Raw genomic sequence first — 15,962 nt, forward strand, 5'->3', positions numbered from 1 at the left:
TATAATAATGATTTAGTTAACACAATCAAGACAGATTTAATATATTTATTAGTCAATTTATCTTTTTTAAGAAAAATAAATGAATTTTACTTACAAATATTAAAATTCACATTATTTGTTTTTAATGTCATATAAATTTTCATGTTATATCACATATCATTAAATTGTAGATGACACATATAGTTAATCGTGTCAATTCGTATCACTTCGTATTAAAAGGTTAACCTTAATCCAACACATTTATTAATTGTATTAATCATGTTAACCCGATTATGACCTAAATCCATTTATAATAAATTCAAACCCATTAATTTCATACGATTTTTAAATCGTATCATCGCGTCGCTATCCGGATTGCCAACGCTACTAATTATCTATGAAAAACAATATTCTTATAAAGGAGCAGACGATTTCCCCTCCTTTATAACGACTTTTAACCCCAGCCATGTTGACGTCCGGAAACTCTTCAAAATTCCAATAACAAAAAATCAGCTGATTAAATCACGCATTTTGCATTTTCGTTTTCATTTTCTCTCCAATCAAACAGGAAGTACAGAGCTAGAAAGAGAGAGAAAGCTCGGTGAGAGGAAAATAGACAAGGATGGGAGTTCCACGGGCTATCGAGGCTCTGAGCGAACGAGCGGCGTCTGTACGAGACGCGCTCCAGAAGAGCCAGATGATCACCGACGGCATGGTCGCCATTCTCGGCTCGTTCGACCACCGCCTCTCTGCTCTCGAAACCGCCATGCGTCCTACTCAGGTCCTTTCTTCAATCTTCACGATCGCCTCTTTCTCTGTTCTTTCGGTTTCCAGAGAATATCGATCATCCCGAGCCAGACGAGAACCGATTTTCTCGTTTCGTGAATCGTTTTGATCTCCGCGTAATGCTTTAAGAAATTTCGTTTCTGATTTTGCTTTTGGTTTTTCGGTGGTTGTGTTAGATACGAACGCATTCGATTCGAAAGGCGCATGAGAATATCGATAAGACGTTGAAGGCGGCGGATGTTATATTGGCGCAATTTGATCTTACTCGCAAGGTTAGCTTAATGTGGATATTTGCAGTATATAGAATCTTCATTATTATTATATCATCACCATCATCATCGAATGTTTAAGTACTTAAACAGTTGAAATCTTACGTGAAATGCAATTTGAATTGTATATCTTTTAGCAATAAAAATTTTGATTCATTCTTCTAAGAATATAGTATAATCAGCTTTCTTTAATGCTGAAGAACATGTATTCCACATTTTCATTTTGGTGATATAAATCCTTATATAAGAGGTTTCCTCTGTTTCTTTTGTCAATCAATCATATGATGTGGAAAGATGAGCAGGTTCAAATTTCAGCGTCATATAATTATTAAAATGCAGTACGGAATTAATAATCAAACTTCAAATTTAGTGAGTTTCTCAAAAATCTGTTATTGTGGTTATTTTTAAAGAGGAAAATATTATTAGATTTGGCAGATCTCATTGTTGCTATTTTTTCTTCTTTTTTGTGGCTCTAATGGTTGAATTATTTTGTTCTTCTAGTAGCTTGTAATGTGGAATATTAATACAAAATTTTCATTTTTATTTCAACTTAAATATGTAGGCTGAGGCTAAAATACTGAGAGGACCTCATGAAGATCTTGAGAGCTATCTTGAAGCAATTAACCAGTTGAGAACTACTGTCCGCTTCTTTAGCAGCAACAAAAATTATAAGAGTAGTGATGGAGTGCTTAACCATGCAAGCAACTTGCTTATAAAAGCTATGCATAAGCTAGAAGATGAGTTCCGACAGCTTCTCGTAAATTACAGGTTTCTTTTTAGGTCTTCTTTCTTGTATAGCATGTATCGCAAATTTATTTTGTTTTGTGTTACCCTGTTCATTCGGAATGTTGAATAATATGTTTGATCCAAAAAACAATATTCTTATAAAAACGTATTTTGATAGATATTAGATATGGAAAAATAGCATTGATTCTTAAATTGTGATTCTAATACTCAAATATATCTTAACAGATACACAGATGGAAAATGAAGTTTAATCATGAAACCAAAGGGGTTGGAGTTCGAATAAAAGAGAAAAACCTGATAATCCACGTCTTAGAATTGTAGTCATAAAAACGAGAATAACGACAATATAATGTTCTCAAGTGGATACTTTGATAGGAAAATCTGTAGATGAGTTGTCAAATAGAGTTGTTGTTACTCTTTTGTTTTTCCTTTTTCTAATGACCATTTTTTCACTTATGGAAATACGCCGTCAAAATAATTGAGAGAATTTGAAGTTTAATCTAATCCACTCCAAATTCAAACCATTATAATTCTCGTTGACTATATAACAGCCATCAATTTTCTTACTGTACATGCATTAAGCTTTCATTGGTTTTCAATTATAACATGCTTTATTATCATTTCCTAATTCTTCCTCTTCATGTCACATGGATTATTGATATTATAAAATATGATAGTTGGGTCAATACCAATATAATTTTGGGGCCTCTATTATTAGCTATGTTCCTTTTGGATTTCAGCAAGCCTGTAGAACCTGATCGTCTTTTTGATTGCCTTCCCAACTCTCTGAGGCCGTCATCAACACCAAGTGGACACAAAAATGATTCAAGTGGCAAGAGTCAATCTAACCACAATAACAAACAACTACAAGCTGCAGTTTACAAACCATTAACTCTTATTCCACCCAGGGTTCTGCCATTACTCCATGACTTGGCCCAACAAATGGTTCTGGCCGGCAGTCCACAAGAGCTACTGAGAGCGTACAGGTAATTTTCTTCTTTGTGTTCTTTTCATCTCGATCCTTTTTGCACAATTTTCGATAGTTCCCCTGTTCTTTATGGAATTCGACATTTGAAGTGAAGGATTTAGGCATACAAAAAGAAAATGAAGAACAACAAAATGGTTTTTGTATTGTAGCAAGAATTTTCTTTTCACCTTTTCTTATCCATTGGATGCTCAGCACTCACAGATTTCAATTCTGTACATGGCTGCTCGATGCTGAGCTGGTAACCAAGAATGATCTTACACAATCAATGCAATAATTAACATGAAATTTTGTGCTCCAGTGAAGTTTAATCTCGTTCTGTTAGTATCATATATGTAGATTGGAATGATCAATTACTTATAGTTTACTGAGATCGGTGTAGTTCTTCAATACGCTTAAAGCTAATTTCTACCTCTTTATGCTTTCAGTTCAGCTGATGGCATTGCAAGTGCATAGAAAATGCTTAGGTATTACTATTTTCTATTTATTAACAGGGACACTCGAGCTTCAGCTTTAGAACAGAGTCTTAGAAAACTAGGTGTAGAGAGGCTAAGTAAAGAAGACGTCCAGAAAATGCAGTGGGAGGTTTTGGAGGCCAAGATTGGAAATTGGATCCATTTCATGCGGATAGCTGTAAGTATTCTTTTGTCACATTATAACTCACTAGGTAGCAGATACGTCTTTCAGCATTTTTATACAGAGCTTGAAACAGGTCAAACTACTTTTCTCTGGTGAAAGGAAAATCTGCGATCAAATCTTTGAGGGTGTTGATTCTCTTCGTGATCAATGTTTTGCTGAAGTTACTGCAAATAGTGTGTCTGTGCTCCTCAGTTTTGGCGATGCTATTGCAAAAAGCAAGAGGTCTCCTGAAAAATTATTTGTTCTTTTAGACATGTACGAGATAATGAGAGAGCTTCAGTCAGAGGTATGAAATTAACCAGTTCTATAATTTAGTTCCATAGTTGCATTCTGTAAAATGGTTGATTGATGGAAACCTCAATAAATTGACAGAGAACGAGACAGAGGAATGAGAATTTTATTCCAATGCAAGAAATCAATTCACTCTAACAATGGTGCTATTCGAGAGATCACCGACTCTCCTTTCTAAACTCTATACAACCCAAAAGATAACTCACCTCTCGGGCCCTTCCTCTTATTTGTAGGCCCCCTTACTAACAAATTAAGGCTTTGATCATTTCGCGGATTTGAGTTTTCAATTCGAGTTGAGATGTGATATTTTTTGAGAGATTTTTACTGTAGCAGAAAAAGTTGGATGTGATATTTTCTGAGAATTTTTTACTGTAAAAATCTAAAATTAAAAATTTAAATCGGTGAAATGAACGATGCTAACTAAATTCAATTATCATTAGAAATGCTTCCTCAACAAGATTCCTCAACCATCCATGTCAGCAACTAACCACTAACGTTTCTTGGGTCCGATCCTTCCCTAGCCGGCCAATGTCTAAAAAATCGCCCCACTTGGGCCCGTTCAAGAGCCCAATTGAACAAGGGTCGTAGGCTTCACCATACGAACTTCAGCTTTGATTTCCTAGGCCGTTCGAGAAGGCTCCGATCAAGAACTCGTCGTTCGCCTCTCTCAAGGGAGCTGAAAGCAGCTCAAACTTCTCTCGAAATTCCGCCACTGACGATTCTTGTTGTAGGGCGATCAGAGCCTCGTAATGATTTCCGGTTTGTGATGACCGGAATCTTTGTAACACAGACACTTCGAAAGTCGGCCAATCCACTACACCGAATCTGGATTCCATCCATTGGAACCAGCTCAAAGCTTTTCCTTCAAGTCCAATCATGGCTGCTGCCACCCGTTCCGCCGCCTCCACGCCCTGAACATTGAAGTACCGTTCTAGCCGGAATAACCAGCCATGTGGATCTTTGCCGTTAAAGATAGGAACTTCTATCCGGCAAAATCGCGAATCTCCGCCGCTTTGAGCACTCGGCGCCGTTCCATATCCAAAACGAAACACCGCCGTCGTGGCACCACCAGCAACTCCACCGTTCGAAATTGAAGCCCTAGCTCGCTCCGACGGTGGGTTCTCGGCTTGTTCTGCCAGTACCGATGGAACTTCGTTGCCGTTCGAAGTGGAAGCCCTAGCTTGATCCGCCGGCTGATTCATGTTACGTCTGGACCTCATCCAAACCGAGAACTCCTTCATGTATTCCTTCACAGCTCCGATGTCCTCCGAAAGTGTCCGAAAATTCCTTTTGAGTTCTCCGACATCCGACTTGAGTTCTCCGACGTCTTTCTCAACAAATTCCAATCTCCCCTCCATGTTTCTTTCAGCTGTCCTAGTTATCATTCCCGGACGAAACTGCTCTGATACCAATTTGATGGAACCTTAATAAATTGACAGAGAACAAGACAGAAGAATGAGAATTTTATTCAAATGCAAGAAATCAATTCACTCTAACAATGGTGATATTTGAGAGATCACTGATTCTCCTCTCTAAACTCTATACAACCCAAAAGATAACTCACCTCTCGAGCCCTTCCTCTTATTTATATGCCCCCCCTACTAACAAACTAACGAAATTCAGTTATCACTAGAAATGCTTCCTCAACAAGATTCCTCAACCATCCACGTTGGTTCTTATCATTGATTAAGTACATATTGGTGATATCATAACAGGATAGTTCTAATCTATGAACTTCAACAAAGTTTGGTCACAAAAAGTTATATGGGATTTGTTTATTTCACTTCAAATACATATATTTTCATATTTATGCTTCCATATATTTGATTCTTTTTCTGGGTGGGATGCAGATTGAAACACTATTTGGAAGTAAAGCATGCTTTGAAATGCGGGAATCTGCATTAAATCTAACAAAGCGGCTAGCCCGGACCGCCCAGGAAACATTCGGGGATTTTGAAGATGCAGTAGAAAAAGATAATACAAAAACTGCTGTCCTCGACGGAACCGTCCATCCTTTAACCAGCTATGTGATCAATTATGTCAAATTCCTATTCGAGTAAGTTGCTACTTTTGTGCTCCACCTTTCTTGCTATCGGCTTCCTTTTTGGAGATGTAGCAACGTTTTACATTCTAAAATGGCTTCATTGAGTTTTACTAATTACTTAATAGTGATTACCTGTGTCTTTGTGATAAGGACCATAAGGTCTGCAGTTTTATCTGTTTGTTCGATCTGTAGCCTTCTGTATTAGCTTCAATAGATATCCATAATGATTTTTCTTCTTCTTCTTCTTTTTTTTTCCTGGTTTTTGGCCAATATATCCATTTATTCTCGCCTATATGATGCATTCATATTTCAGTTTGATTAATTTTCTCAAACATTTGGAAGAACTATGCATATATTTATTCTTTTCTCCCAGTTGTAATTTTTCTCTCTCTTTGCAGCTACCAGTCCACACTGAAGCAACTTTTTCAAGAGTTTGACAGTAGTGATCCTGATGAGCAGTTGGCTTCTGTAACTACGAGAATTATGATGGCTCTCCAGAATAATCTGGATGGAAAATCCAAGCAGTATAAAGATCCTGCTCTCACGCAGTTATTTCTTATGAACAACATCCACTACATTGTGAGATCTGTGAGGAGGTTGGTTATAAATTTTGTTATTTATATCTGACTATACCGCATAGTAGCTTCCATGAACTTATAATGTACATACAGGTCGGAAGCAAAGGATTTGTTGGGAGATGACTGGGTGCAGATACACCGAAGGATTGTCCAACAGCATGCAAATCAGTACAAGAGGGTTTCTTGGGCAAAGGTTTTGTTTCTTTTATCTTTATTTATTATTGCATATCAATATTTATATCCCTAGTAACATGATTTTCTGCCATATAAAATTGAACAAGTGAAATGTCTTGCTTGGTCTTGAATTCTTGATCAAATAGATTTAATGCTAAATACAACTCTGAACTCTGATCTTCAATACTTATCCATACCATTCGTGCTCCTTAAGTAAACCCTCTATTGATCTTCATCTATTAATTTTATCATGAGGACATCCTTTACAAACATGATCGCAAATCACACTAATTTCTTAAGTACTGCTTGTACACTTTGGTTGGCAGATTCTTCAATGCGTCACTGTTCAGAGCCTTGGTTCTTCAGGCAGTGGTGGCGGGATGGCAGGAGGCGATAATAGTGGCTCCGGCGGACTTTCTAGAGCAATGGTGAAGGATCGGTTCAAGACCTTCAACATCCAGTTTGAGGAGCTTCATCAAAGGCAATCTCAGTGGACAGTTCCAGACAGTGAATTGCGAGAGTCTCTTAGGCTGGCTGTTGCTGAAGTTCTCTTGCCTGCTTACCGATCTTTCATCAAACGTTTCGGGCATGTTTCCTAATTTCCATCACCTTTTTATTATAATTATTATTAGTTCATTAATTTTACCTGCATCTTAAAGGGTGTTCTTTTTAATTTTTTATTTACAGGCCTATGATCGAGAATGGAAAAAATCCTCAGAAGTACATTAGATACGCTCCTGAGGATCTTGAGCGAATGTTGAACGAGTTCTTTGAGGGCAAGACCTGGAGTGAGCAAAAGCGGTAAATATTGTATAGCAATTAGGACCTGTTTGTTTAACCTTAAGGCACTTGTCATCAACACAACATGAGGTGAAATTTATGAGCGATTTTATACAATCTGTGCCGATCAGATTTTATTCCTAATTCCAAGTAAGAATTTTTTTGATGTTGAAGAGTCACTTCCATTATTTTATTCTTCTTTTTTTTTTTTTTTTTTTTTTTTTTTTTTTTAATTTCTTTAATATTCAAATAAAAATATGCCAAGTATCTAAGAAATTCCTTAAAGAAAACAATGAATTTGTAACATTTAACAGTAAATTAGTTAAAGTGTCTTTTTGACTTTTTATTTTTTATTTTTTATAGTGAAAGTAATTTAATAATGTAGCTCACCTGTATTCAGTTCAGCATGATATGCTTCTAATATCACCATTGGCAAAAACATGTGTATGTCGTTTTTCACATCATGTCGTTCTTTGAGATAATTGGGGTTCTGCCTTCAGTGTCGTTCTTTTATGTCATTATTATAAGGATTATTATCACTAGTGTCGTCTGAATTTTAAGGTCATTTTCACTTTATCCTATAAACTTTGAATTGTTTTCACTTAATCCCCAACATTTATTGTGTACCTAATTTATTGTGACTTGTGAGGCCCTGGTGTTGAGTGCTAGGTTCATCCCTGTGGTAGGGTAGGAAGGTGATCTGGTCAATTGAGCTTCTAGTGTGGACGGTCCTCAGCTGAATTTTATTTATTTGCTGATTAAAAGTGATACTAAAAATGATAAAAGAAATATCTTAAACAGAGTAATGAGTAGAAAGCCCCGAATACTAACCAACTCTTGCATGAACCGCCAACAGCTTTGCCAAAAGCATCAAGGATGCCGAAGAAAATATAAAGTGAAAAAAATATCCTTAAATTACAATCTGAGTATCTCCATTTTAGGGACAAATTTGCATGCCAATGCTAAATATTGACATTTTCAATATTGCAATGCAACCTATTTTTGATGTTAAATTTGGTATATGTTATACATAGGGTCAAATTTGACACCAAATATAACATGCCCTAAATTTTGATAGGGCCAGATTGTTTTAGAAAAAAAAAAAAAAAAATTTCTCCTAAAAATGGTACTTATTTTAGTAATGCCCTTAAACTTCAATACGACACCCTCACTCGATCTATTAAAAACTGTTCAAAATGATACTTTTGTTCATTCTTATCTAAATCAGTTTGGACTTTGGACCATGGTTGAGGTACTTTTCTTTTATAATAAGCGCCCCTTATTACTTGAGGTACTCATCGGTCCTTGGGCTAAATTTTGCTAGATAATGCGTTGCACTATTGGCAGTCCTATAAAGATGTGTAAACAAAACCTGGGAAAAATGTGAGGAATTACATATATCGGAAACGATAGGACCAAGCAATAAAATCATCGGAAGATTACTTGAGGCAAGCAATAATTTAAGAATTTATAATGGGCTCCCACCAGAAAATTGTGCCAAAAATTTGCTAACTTTGGGCTCCAGTGTATGCAACAAGTGATGATTGTGTGAAAAAAACTCAGCACTAACTCCAAAACCCACCATTTTAACTTAAATCAAGGGTGAGAATGGCATTTTAAGTTTGAGGGTTTTTTTACATGGACACCCCTTCAACTTTAAGAGTTTTGCAAACTAGTCCCTTAACTTTTTCTTGACAATTCAGCCTTAAACTTTAAAATTTATTATATTGTTGGTCAAATTAAAAACGAAATTAAAAATTTGTAAGGGATGTTCCACATGAGTGTTTTATAAGAATACTTTTGATCTTTTTACATTGAATTGAACCTTTTATACATGTTATGAATGAAATATTTTTTCAAATTGGGGGATCCCTAATTTTTCTTCCAAAACAGTTAACTCCCAATTTCAAAAAAATTTCACTCGTGATGCGTATATGAGGATCAATTCGAGGCAAAAAGATATTAATTATCCTCATTAAACACTTACGTGGAAGATACCGTCTAAATTTGTAACTTAATTTTCAATTTGACCAATATTACACAAATTTTAAAGTTTAAGGGGTGAATTGCCAACAAAAAAAGTTAAGAGACCAATCTGCTAAACTCGTAAAGTTGAAAGGGTATCCATGCAAAATAGTCTAAGTTTGAGAGCATACCCACAGTTTTGGGGAGGGGAGGAGAGGGATTTTATAAACTTTTTCTGTCCAAATTTTGATGGAATTGGATGGAGGAAGAAACTTGACACATTTAGGTAATTTTTTTTTTTTTTTTTTTTTGGACACATTTAGAAAATTTAAGGAAGAAAATAGTACTTATTCAAAAAAAAGGAAGAGAATAATATATATTTTGAAGTTCAGAAAACAAGTGGCCTTATTCTCCAAAAAAAAAAAAGTGGTGTTCAAAAAAAAAAAAAAAAAAGAATGGTGCATATGCAAAAGTTATGGAGAAAACTAAATTATGGAATGGAATTAAAAAGAAACAAATGAAATTCTGAAATGAAAAGAAAAAAGGGAAAGGGTGAACGTCGTTTTGTCAAGCGTCACGGCTACGCACATCGCTTCGCAAAAGACTTTTTGGAATATTTAACCGTTTTCCAAGGTATAAAACTGTTCTTAACTGCCTATATCAGTCCTTTCTTTATTCTTCTTTTTCTCATTGATCTTTCTCAAAAAAACAGTATTCTTTCTTATTAGTTCCACATTCGTACCAAAACCATATAATCTTTAATTATTTTCTCCCATAATTAGCATGTTCACGCAACATTTTACACAAAAAGATCGCAGCCAAGAACATCTGGAAAGCAATTAACAACGTAAGTATACAAGATTTACTTTTCTCGTATAATTCTATTAAACTTCATTAATTATCTGTTCTAGAGAAAATTATGCATGGTTGTTATCTATTTTGTGTATCAATATTCCTTTTAGTAACACTAAAAGTACAATTTTCCTATTATGATGCAGTGTTCACTCTTCTTGGAAGACTTGATTATGGCCACTTTATGGTGCAAAGAATCTCAAACCTTCAAAAAAGTGGCCGGTAATATTGTGCTTGTTGGTTTAATCGGATGCCTAGCAACCATATTTCTAATCTCTCTTGTCTCCTTTAGCAACTACGTAGACTCAAAATCCGGACCACAAACCGAACCCCTAGTGCTCTACTTAGATTCATTTTCCGTGTCGGATTTCAAAGTCTTCAAATCGTCGTTTTCCGCCAAATGGGACGCCAAATTAACGTTTACTAACCGAAATGGCGGCTTGAAAATCATCCTCAACGGTTTCAAGATCTTTGTGTATCATAGAGAACGTCAAGCCTTGTCATGTGCTATAGTGGACGGCATGGAAATCGATCCAAAGACGCAGAAAACGGTGACGATCATGTTCGATACTCGAAGATCGTGTGGATTTGAAAAGCCGGCGAATAAGTACCAAGTTCTCAATGAGTTAAGGGAAGATGTTAAGAGCGGTGTGCTTAGGTTTAGTCTGAGGATGAAGATTCCTGCTTTCTATAGGTTGCGCCTGCTTGGTCTTGGAACGACTGTCGTTTTGACTCCTTATTGTCCTGCTTTAAATCTTGAGTTTTTGGGTGCAAAAGGTGAGGGAAAGATGGTTGGTGGGAGGAATTGCTCCGTTCCCTTGCCTAAATTATGATTTTACCTAAACTTTTTGTAATTACTAATTTAACAATAAAATTATATGACTTCTCTCCAATTTTTTTTTTCTTTTTTTTTTCCTCTCTTCTAATATGAGTTCTCTTTAATTTAACAAATATGATCTTTTTTTTTTATTTCTTTATGTTGGATGATTTATTTTGAATTAGTGCATAACATATTTGGTATGATTAGAGAAATTGACCTTATCAGATTCGGTTAGATATTATTTGTTATATATAGCAAGAGATCGTAGCATATTTATGGTATGTATAAATATATAAGGTTCTGTTAGATTTTATGCCATTAATAAGAAATCATGATTCCTAGTTTTCACAATTGGGGTAATGACTAATTATCAATTTATGGCAAGCAATCAAATTTCTCTCATTTTCTTCTTTTTCTGGCTTGTGTTGTCTTTTCTGGAATAATCTATTCCACCAATACAGTCCAAAACATATTTGTTATGCACAAGGAGTACTTCTTAGTAAAAGCCGTTCCAACAATTTGGAATATATAGCAAAAGCACTTTGTATACCCTGCTCTGACAAATCCCATTTGTCCCAATTTGCTTAACATAGAACTCAACAATGCCCATACACTCTTTAACGCGTTTTGACATTCAAACATATTTACAACAATTACCTATTTTTGTACATTCCCTTCTCTTCATTTCCTCAATCTCTCTGAAAATCCCACATCCCAAAATCGCTCTCTCTCTCTCTCTCTCCCTCTCCCCCCAACAATCTCTCTCCTTGAGATTCTAGTGAGAGGGAGAGAAAACGGATTAATTTCAACCATGGCTCCGCCCTCTTCCTCATCCTCTTTGTCTTCCGATGACCAATCTAAAAAAGAACCTGCCCGGTCCCTAGATACAACAAATCAACCTCATAATCCCACAACAACAGCAACAACAACAACAATAAGTTCTGCTGGTGGGGCCTCTAACCCGCCAATAGGGTATGGGACCCCTAACACGCCAATAGGGTACCCTCCACCGTACCAACCCTACCCTCCCAACAGACACTACGCCTATAACCCCTATACTCAACCCCCACCACCCCATTACTACTACGCCAACCAGAACTACACATACTCTACCGCCACCGCCGGTGGCGGTGGAGCTGGCAGTGGTTCCGCCTTCGTACGTGGCTTTCTAGCAATGATAATAACCCTAATCACCATAACATGCGTCGTCAGCATCATAACATGGCTCGTTCTACGCCCCGAAATCCCCGTTTTCCACGTGGACAAGTTTGCCGTCTCCGGTCTCAACATATCCGGCCCCGAATTCTCTGCAAAATGGGACGCCAGCGTCACCGTTGAGAACCCGAACCACAAGCTGAAAATCTACTTGGAACAAGTGCAGGGTTTCGTTTATTACAAGGAGAACTTCTTGTCCTCTTCGCCGGTCGACCCTATGTTGTTGGAGACTCGTAGCCGCAACTCGATCGCGATGAAGCTGGCGACGAACAACACGGAGCAGCACTTGGTGGGGCGTTGGGTGGAGGAGGACATCGCCAAGGAAAGGAGCGGCGGAGCGGTGAGTTTCAACTTGAGGATGTTGGTGTTGGCCACGTTCAAGTCAGGCGCGTGGTGGACGAGACATGCCTCCATGAAGGTTTTTTGTGAGGATTTGAAGGTTAATTTTGTTGGGGGTGAGATTAGTGGAGTGTTGGATATTGGTGGTGGGAAGCCTGAAGATTGTGTCGTTTATTATGCTTGAGGAAAATGGCAATGGAAATGGAATTTCCTTTTTTCTTCTTTTAGGGAAAATAATTTTTATTGTTATTAATCTATCATTTCATTTTTCTTCTGAGGATTGTCTATACCAATATTTTAATGCTATAGAATGTTGTGGACGCACGGGGATGAGTGGAGGCACAGCTGTTTTGTTTTGTTTTTTGCCTTGGAATTTTGTCTTTGAAACTTTTGGTTGTACAGTTTACACATTATTTTTTCTCTGAATTAGTTGGATATTGGTGATCGGCGTTTTATATGGTTTTTCAAACTCAGAAAATTTTCAGAATGAAATTATATCTTATTATAGTGGCGAATATTCTGAACCGTTGGACTTTTATCAAATTCACTTATCTTGTTTAAAGACTGGTTTTCTTTCCCTTTCCATTTCATGTGTTTTCCCTCTTTTTTACAAGGTGTTTGGTATGAGGATTCGTGCCATGGTTCGAATTATAGTTCGTTGTTCGTTACTGTTTTTTCTCACAAAAAACACACGTAAATCGAGAATGATTCTAAATTATAGTTCTGAATCCATAAACTAAACGCCCACTTAATGTTTTCCGTAAACAAACTCTAGTCAGAACTAATTAGAAGCTCTCCTTTCGTGCAAATTTCTCGGATATATGTGCTAAGAAAATAATAGTATTCATCTTTGAGCATTAGTAGCAAATCTATAATATTGAGCAGAGTACATCGGTCTTGGGCATATACAAAACACTTTCTTTCATCAGAAACTACTGTCCCCCCAGTTCTTCATGGCAGGGAATTCTACAAGTCCTTCATTCTCTTTTCTCGTTAAAAAAAAAAAAAAAAAAAAATCATTGGTTCCATTTCGCCCCCATTCCGTAGAAAAAGCTTCGGGGCTCACCAATGAAATGGAAGCAGCTGACTCAATTATTCTACTCGAAAATGAGTCTAATAATTTAATACAAACCACCATGAATCTTACACCGCACAATTTATTAATCGGATAAGACCTTCTATACTAAAGCTACCAAAATTCGAATTTGTGCACCCTGGAATAAAGGAAATGCATCCGTACGTGATCATCTTTTCTTTTCTAATATATTCATGTACGTGTTGTCTTATGCTGAAATAAAAATAATCATTCGAGATTTAAGTACTATATCTATTTGCATATCCCTACACCCTACTAATAGTAGCACGATAGTCCAAGAGATTAAATAATCAATTTGGCCTTTTTTTTTTTTTTGTTTTTTGAGAAGAAAGAAAGTATCAAAAGATACAATCCATGGTGGAAAAACAAATCCAACGAAATAATGTCTTTTTCTATCCAACGAGCAAATAAGAATAAATCATGTAATGTTAGAAAAACAACACATAAGATTCATTTAACTGTCTGAAAGAAGAATAAAGACATAAAAATCATAAGATTAAAAGGCTTTAAAGATACCATTTCGAGCTTGCAAGGTATGTATTTTAAAAAAAATTATTTTATTGAAATTTTAAGAAAATAAGAGGGATGAACTCATCTTATATTGATATAGGATTGCGATGACTTCAGAATATTAGTTAATATCAGGATTTATATTCAACCAAAGTTGAATGCTAAACCGCAGTTAAATTTCTAGTGTATGTGGAGGATTGCAGTATTCAACCAAGGTTGATTTTATTTTTTTATTTACTTTATATTTATATTTTATACTTTATTTTATATATTTTATTTATGTAAGAGGGAGTAAGGAATGAAGGCCTTCCTTACCGGTCTCTTTTTAATACATAGCAAAGTAAAACACTTTTAGGGAATCAAACTCAATAAAAACCGGTAATAAAAACAAGACTAGTTGTGATAAGATATAAGAGCGGAGAATTTTGAAATGTAAAAGTAACTGATGAAATGCAGTTATCGTAATAAGGGGAAATTATGGAAACTATATTAGCAGACATCTACAATTAGGATAATAGTAATACAATTTAACATTAAAAAGATATTAAAACATATTTTTTTAAAGAATTATGAAGATGAAAAAGAGTAAGTTATGAGGAAAGTTTATTATTTTTTTTATTTTGATTTTTAACTTAAGAGGAAAGTTAAGTAATGTAGCATTTAGAAGATCATTGACTTTTCTGTTATTTAATGATAAGAACTAAATATAATGATAAGAAGTTGTTATCATAAAAACTAGATAATATGAGTAAAACTTTAAGAAAAGAACTATTGAAACACAAAGGGGAAACTATTTAAACTCTTACATGAAGAGACTAATGAAACTCAAGAGAAAAGAATATTACACTGATAAAAAAAAAAATTGTGATGTACGAAATATCAGTTGTAACAAAACAGAGAGAGAAAATCTAAGAGTAAAGTATAACTATGATACAAGACAATGGCATAGGTTATTACATACAGATAGACAACAACAAGTGTAGCAGAATGTGAGTTAATTGGAAAAATCAATTAGGTAAAGGAACATGAATAAAATCTTGACATAACACAGAAAAACTCAGATAAACAAGGATAAACTCAAAGATATTTGAAGAAAAGAATGCCATATAGTGGGAATATATATGGATTACAGAAGAAGTTCTAACCAAATCTTGTTACCAAACAAAGAAAGAGGAAAATAATCCTAGTCTATACAAATCATCAAAAACTATTCACACAGTGCTCAATACAAATACTTGATCTATAACATATTTAGGTCAGTATCGATACTACTATACTATTATAATATAGATATAAATTAGTTAGGAAAACATAAAAGAAATTGTAGAACTTCACTATTTTCTAAAGTAACGGAAAGATAATCAATACATCATACTAAAACAATCAAATTATGCCAAGTAATACCATACTCTAACTGAATTACCCAAAGAGAAAACAAAGTTATATAAACAAACTTCTGAATGTAAAAAACAAATTCTTAAAATAAAGCAAAATATGAACAAGTGGTGATGATAAAAAAAAAAATACTTGTAAATCCATGAGATGAGACTCAAACCGAGAAGATCCAATTAATGATTACAGGCAATGCTGCGTTAGAACCGTACAGAATCACTTCCAATCAAGGGAGATTGGAGATATCACACAGTACCAAACAAGAGTTGAACACAACTTTCAAGATAAAGTAAGGGATTGAAAGGAAAAATAGCATATATATTTTTCATAGGAAGGCAGAAGAGAAACAAAATCGATTAGACAGACAAAAAAACAACCACAAAGGTCATAAGAAAATGGTTACAAAGGATTCATATATGGAAGCTTTTTTCCATTTGATGATTTTGGAGGACTTTTGTAACATATTATATGCACCTGCAGGTGTTGGCACTAAAGAGCAGC

The 15,962-nt window shown here is 35.4% G+C and overlaps 3 protein-coding genes across 3 annotated transcripts; all 3 read left to right on the forward strand.

Annotated features, from left to right (window-relative positions):
• Positions 1-601: 601 nt before the first annotated feature.
• On the forward strand, positions 602-7,427 carry LOC21385810 (exocyst complex component EXO70A1). The gene is made up of 11 exons (XM_024173980.1): positions 602-760; positions 942-1,037; positions 1,597-1,802; positions 2,522-2,767; positions 3,261-3,399; positions 3,479-3,691; positions 5,547-5,752; positions 6,139-6,336; positions 6,412-6,511; positions 6,819-7,078; positions 7,180-7,427. The coding sequence occupies exons 1-11, from the start codon at positions 602-604 to the stop codon at positions 7,295-7,297; spliced, it is 1,941 nt and encodes a 646-aa protein (XP_024029748.1). The 3' UTR covers positions 7,298-7,427.
• A 2,802-nt stretch (positions 7,428-10,229) lies between these two features.
• LOC21385812 lies at positions 10,230-10,922 on the forward strand. Its single transcript, XM_024173975.1, has one exon. It carries the CDS (start codon positions 10,230-10,232, stop codon positions 10,920-10,922), a length of 693 nt encoding a protein of 230 aa, XP_024029743.1.
• A 680-nt stretch (positions 10,923-11,602) lies between these two features.
• On the forward strand, positions 11,603-12,785 carry LOC21385813 (NDR1/HIN1-like protein 13). The gene has a single exon (XM_010110894.2). The coding sequence runs from the start codon at positions 11,721-11,723 to the stop codon at positions 12,645-12,647; it is 927 nt and encodes a 308-aa protein (XP_010109196.1). The 5' UTR covers positions 11,603-11,720; the 3' UTR covers positions 12,648-12,785.
• Positions 12,786-15,962: the final 3,177 nt, after the last annotated feature.

This window comes from Morus notabilis, unplaced genomic scaffold, assembly GCF_000414095.1.
Source record: "Morus notabilis unplaced genomic scaffold, ASM41409v2 Scaffold768, whole genome shotgun sequence".
Lineage (NCBI taxonomy): Eukaryota > Viridiplantae > Streptophyta > Magnoliopsida > Rosales > Moraceae > Morus > Morus notabilis.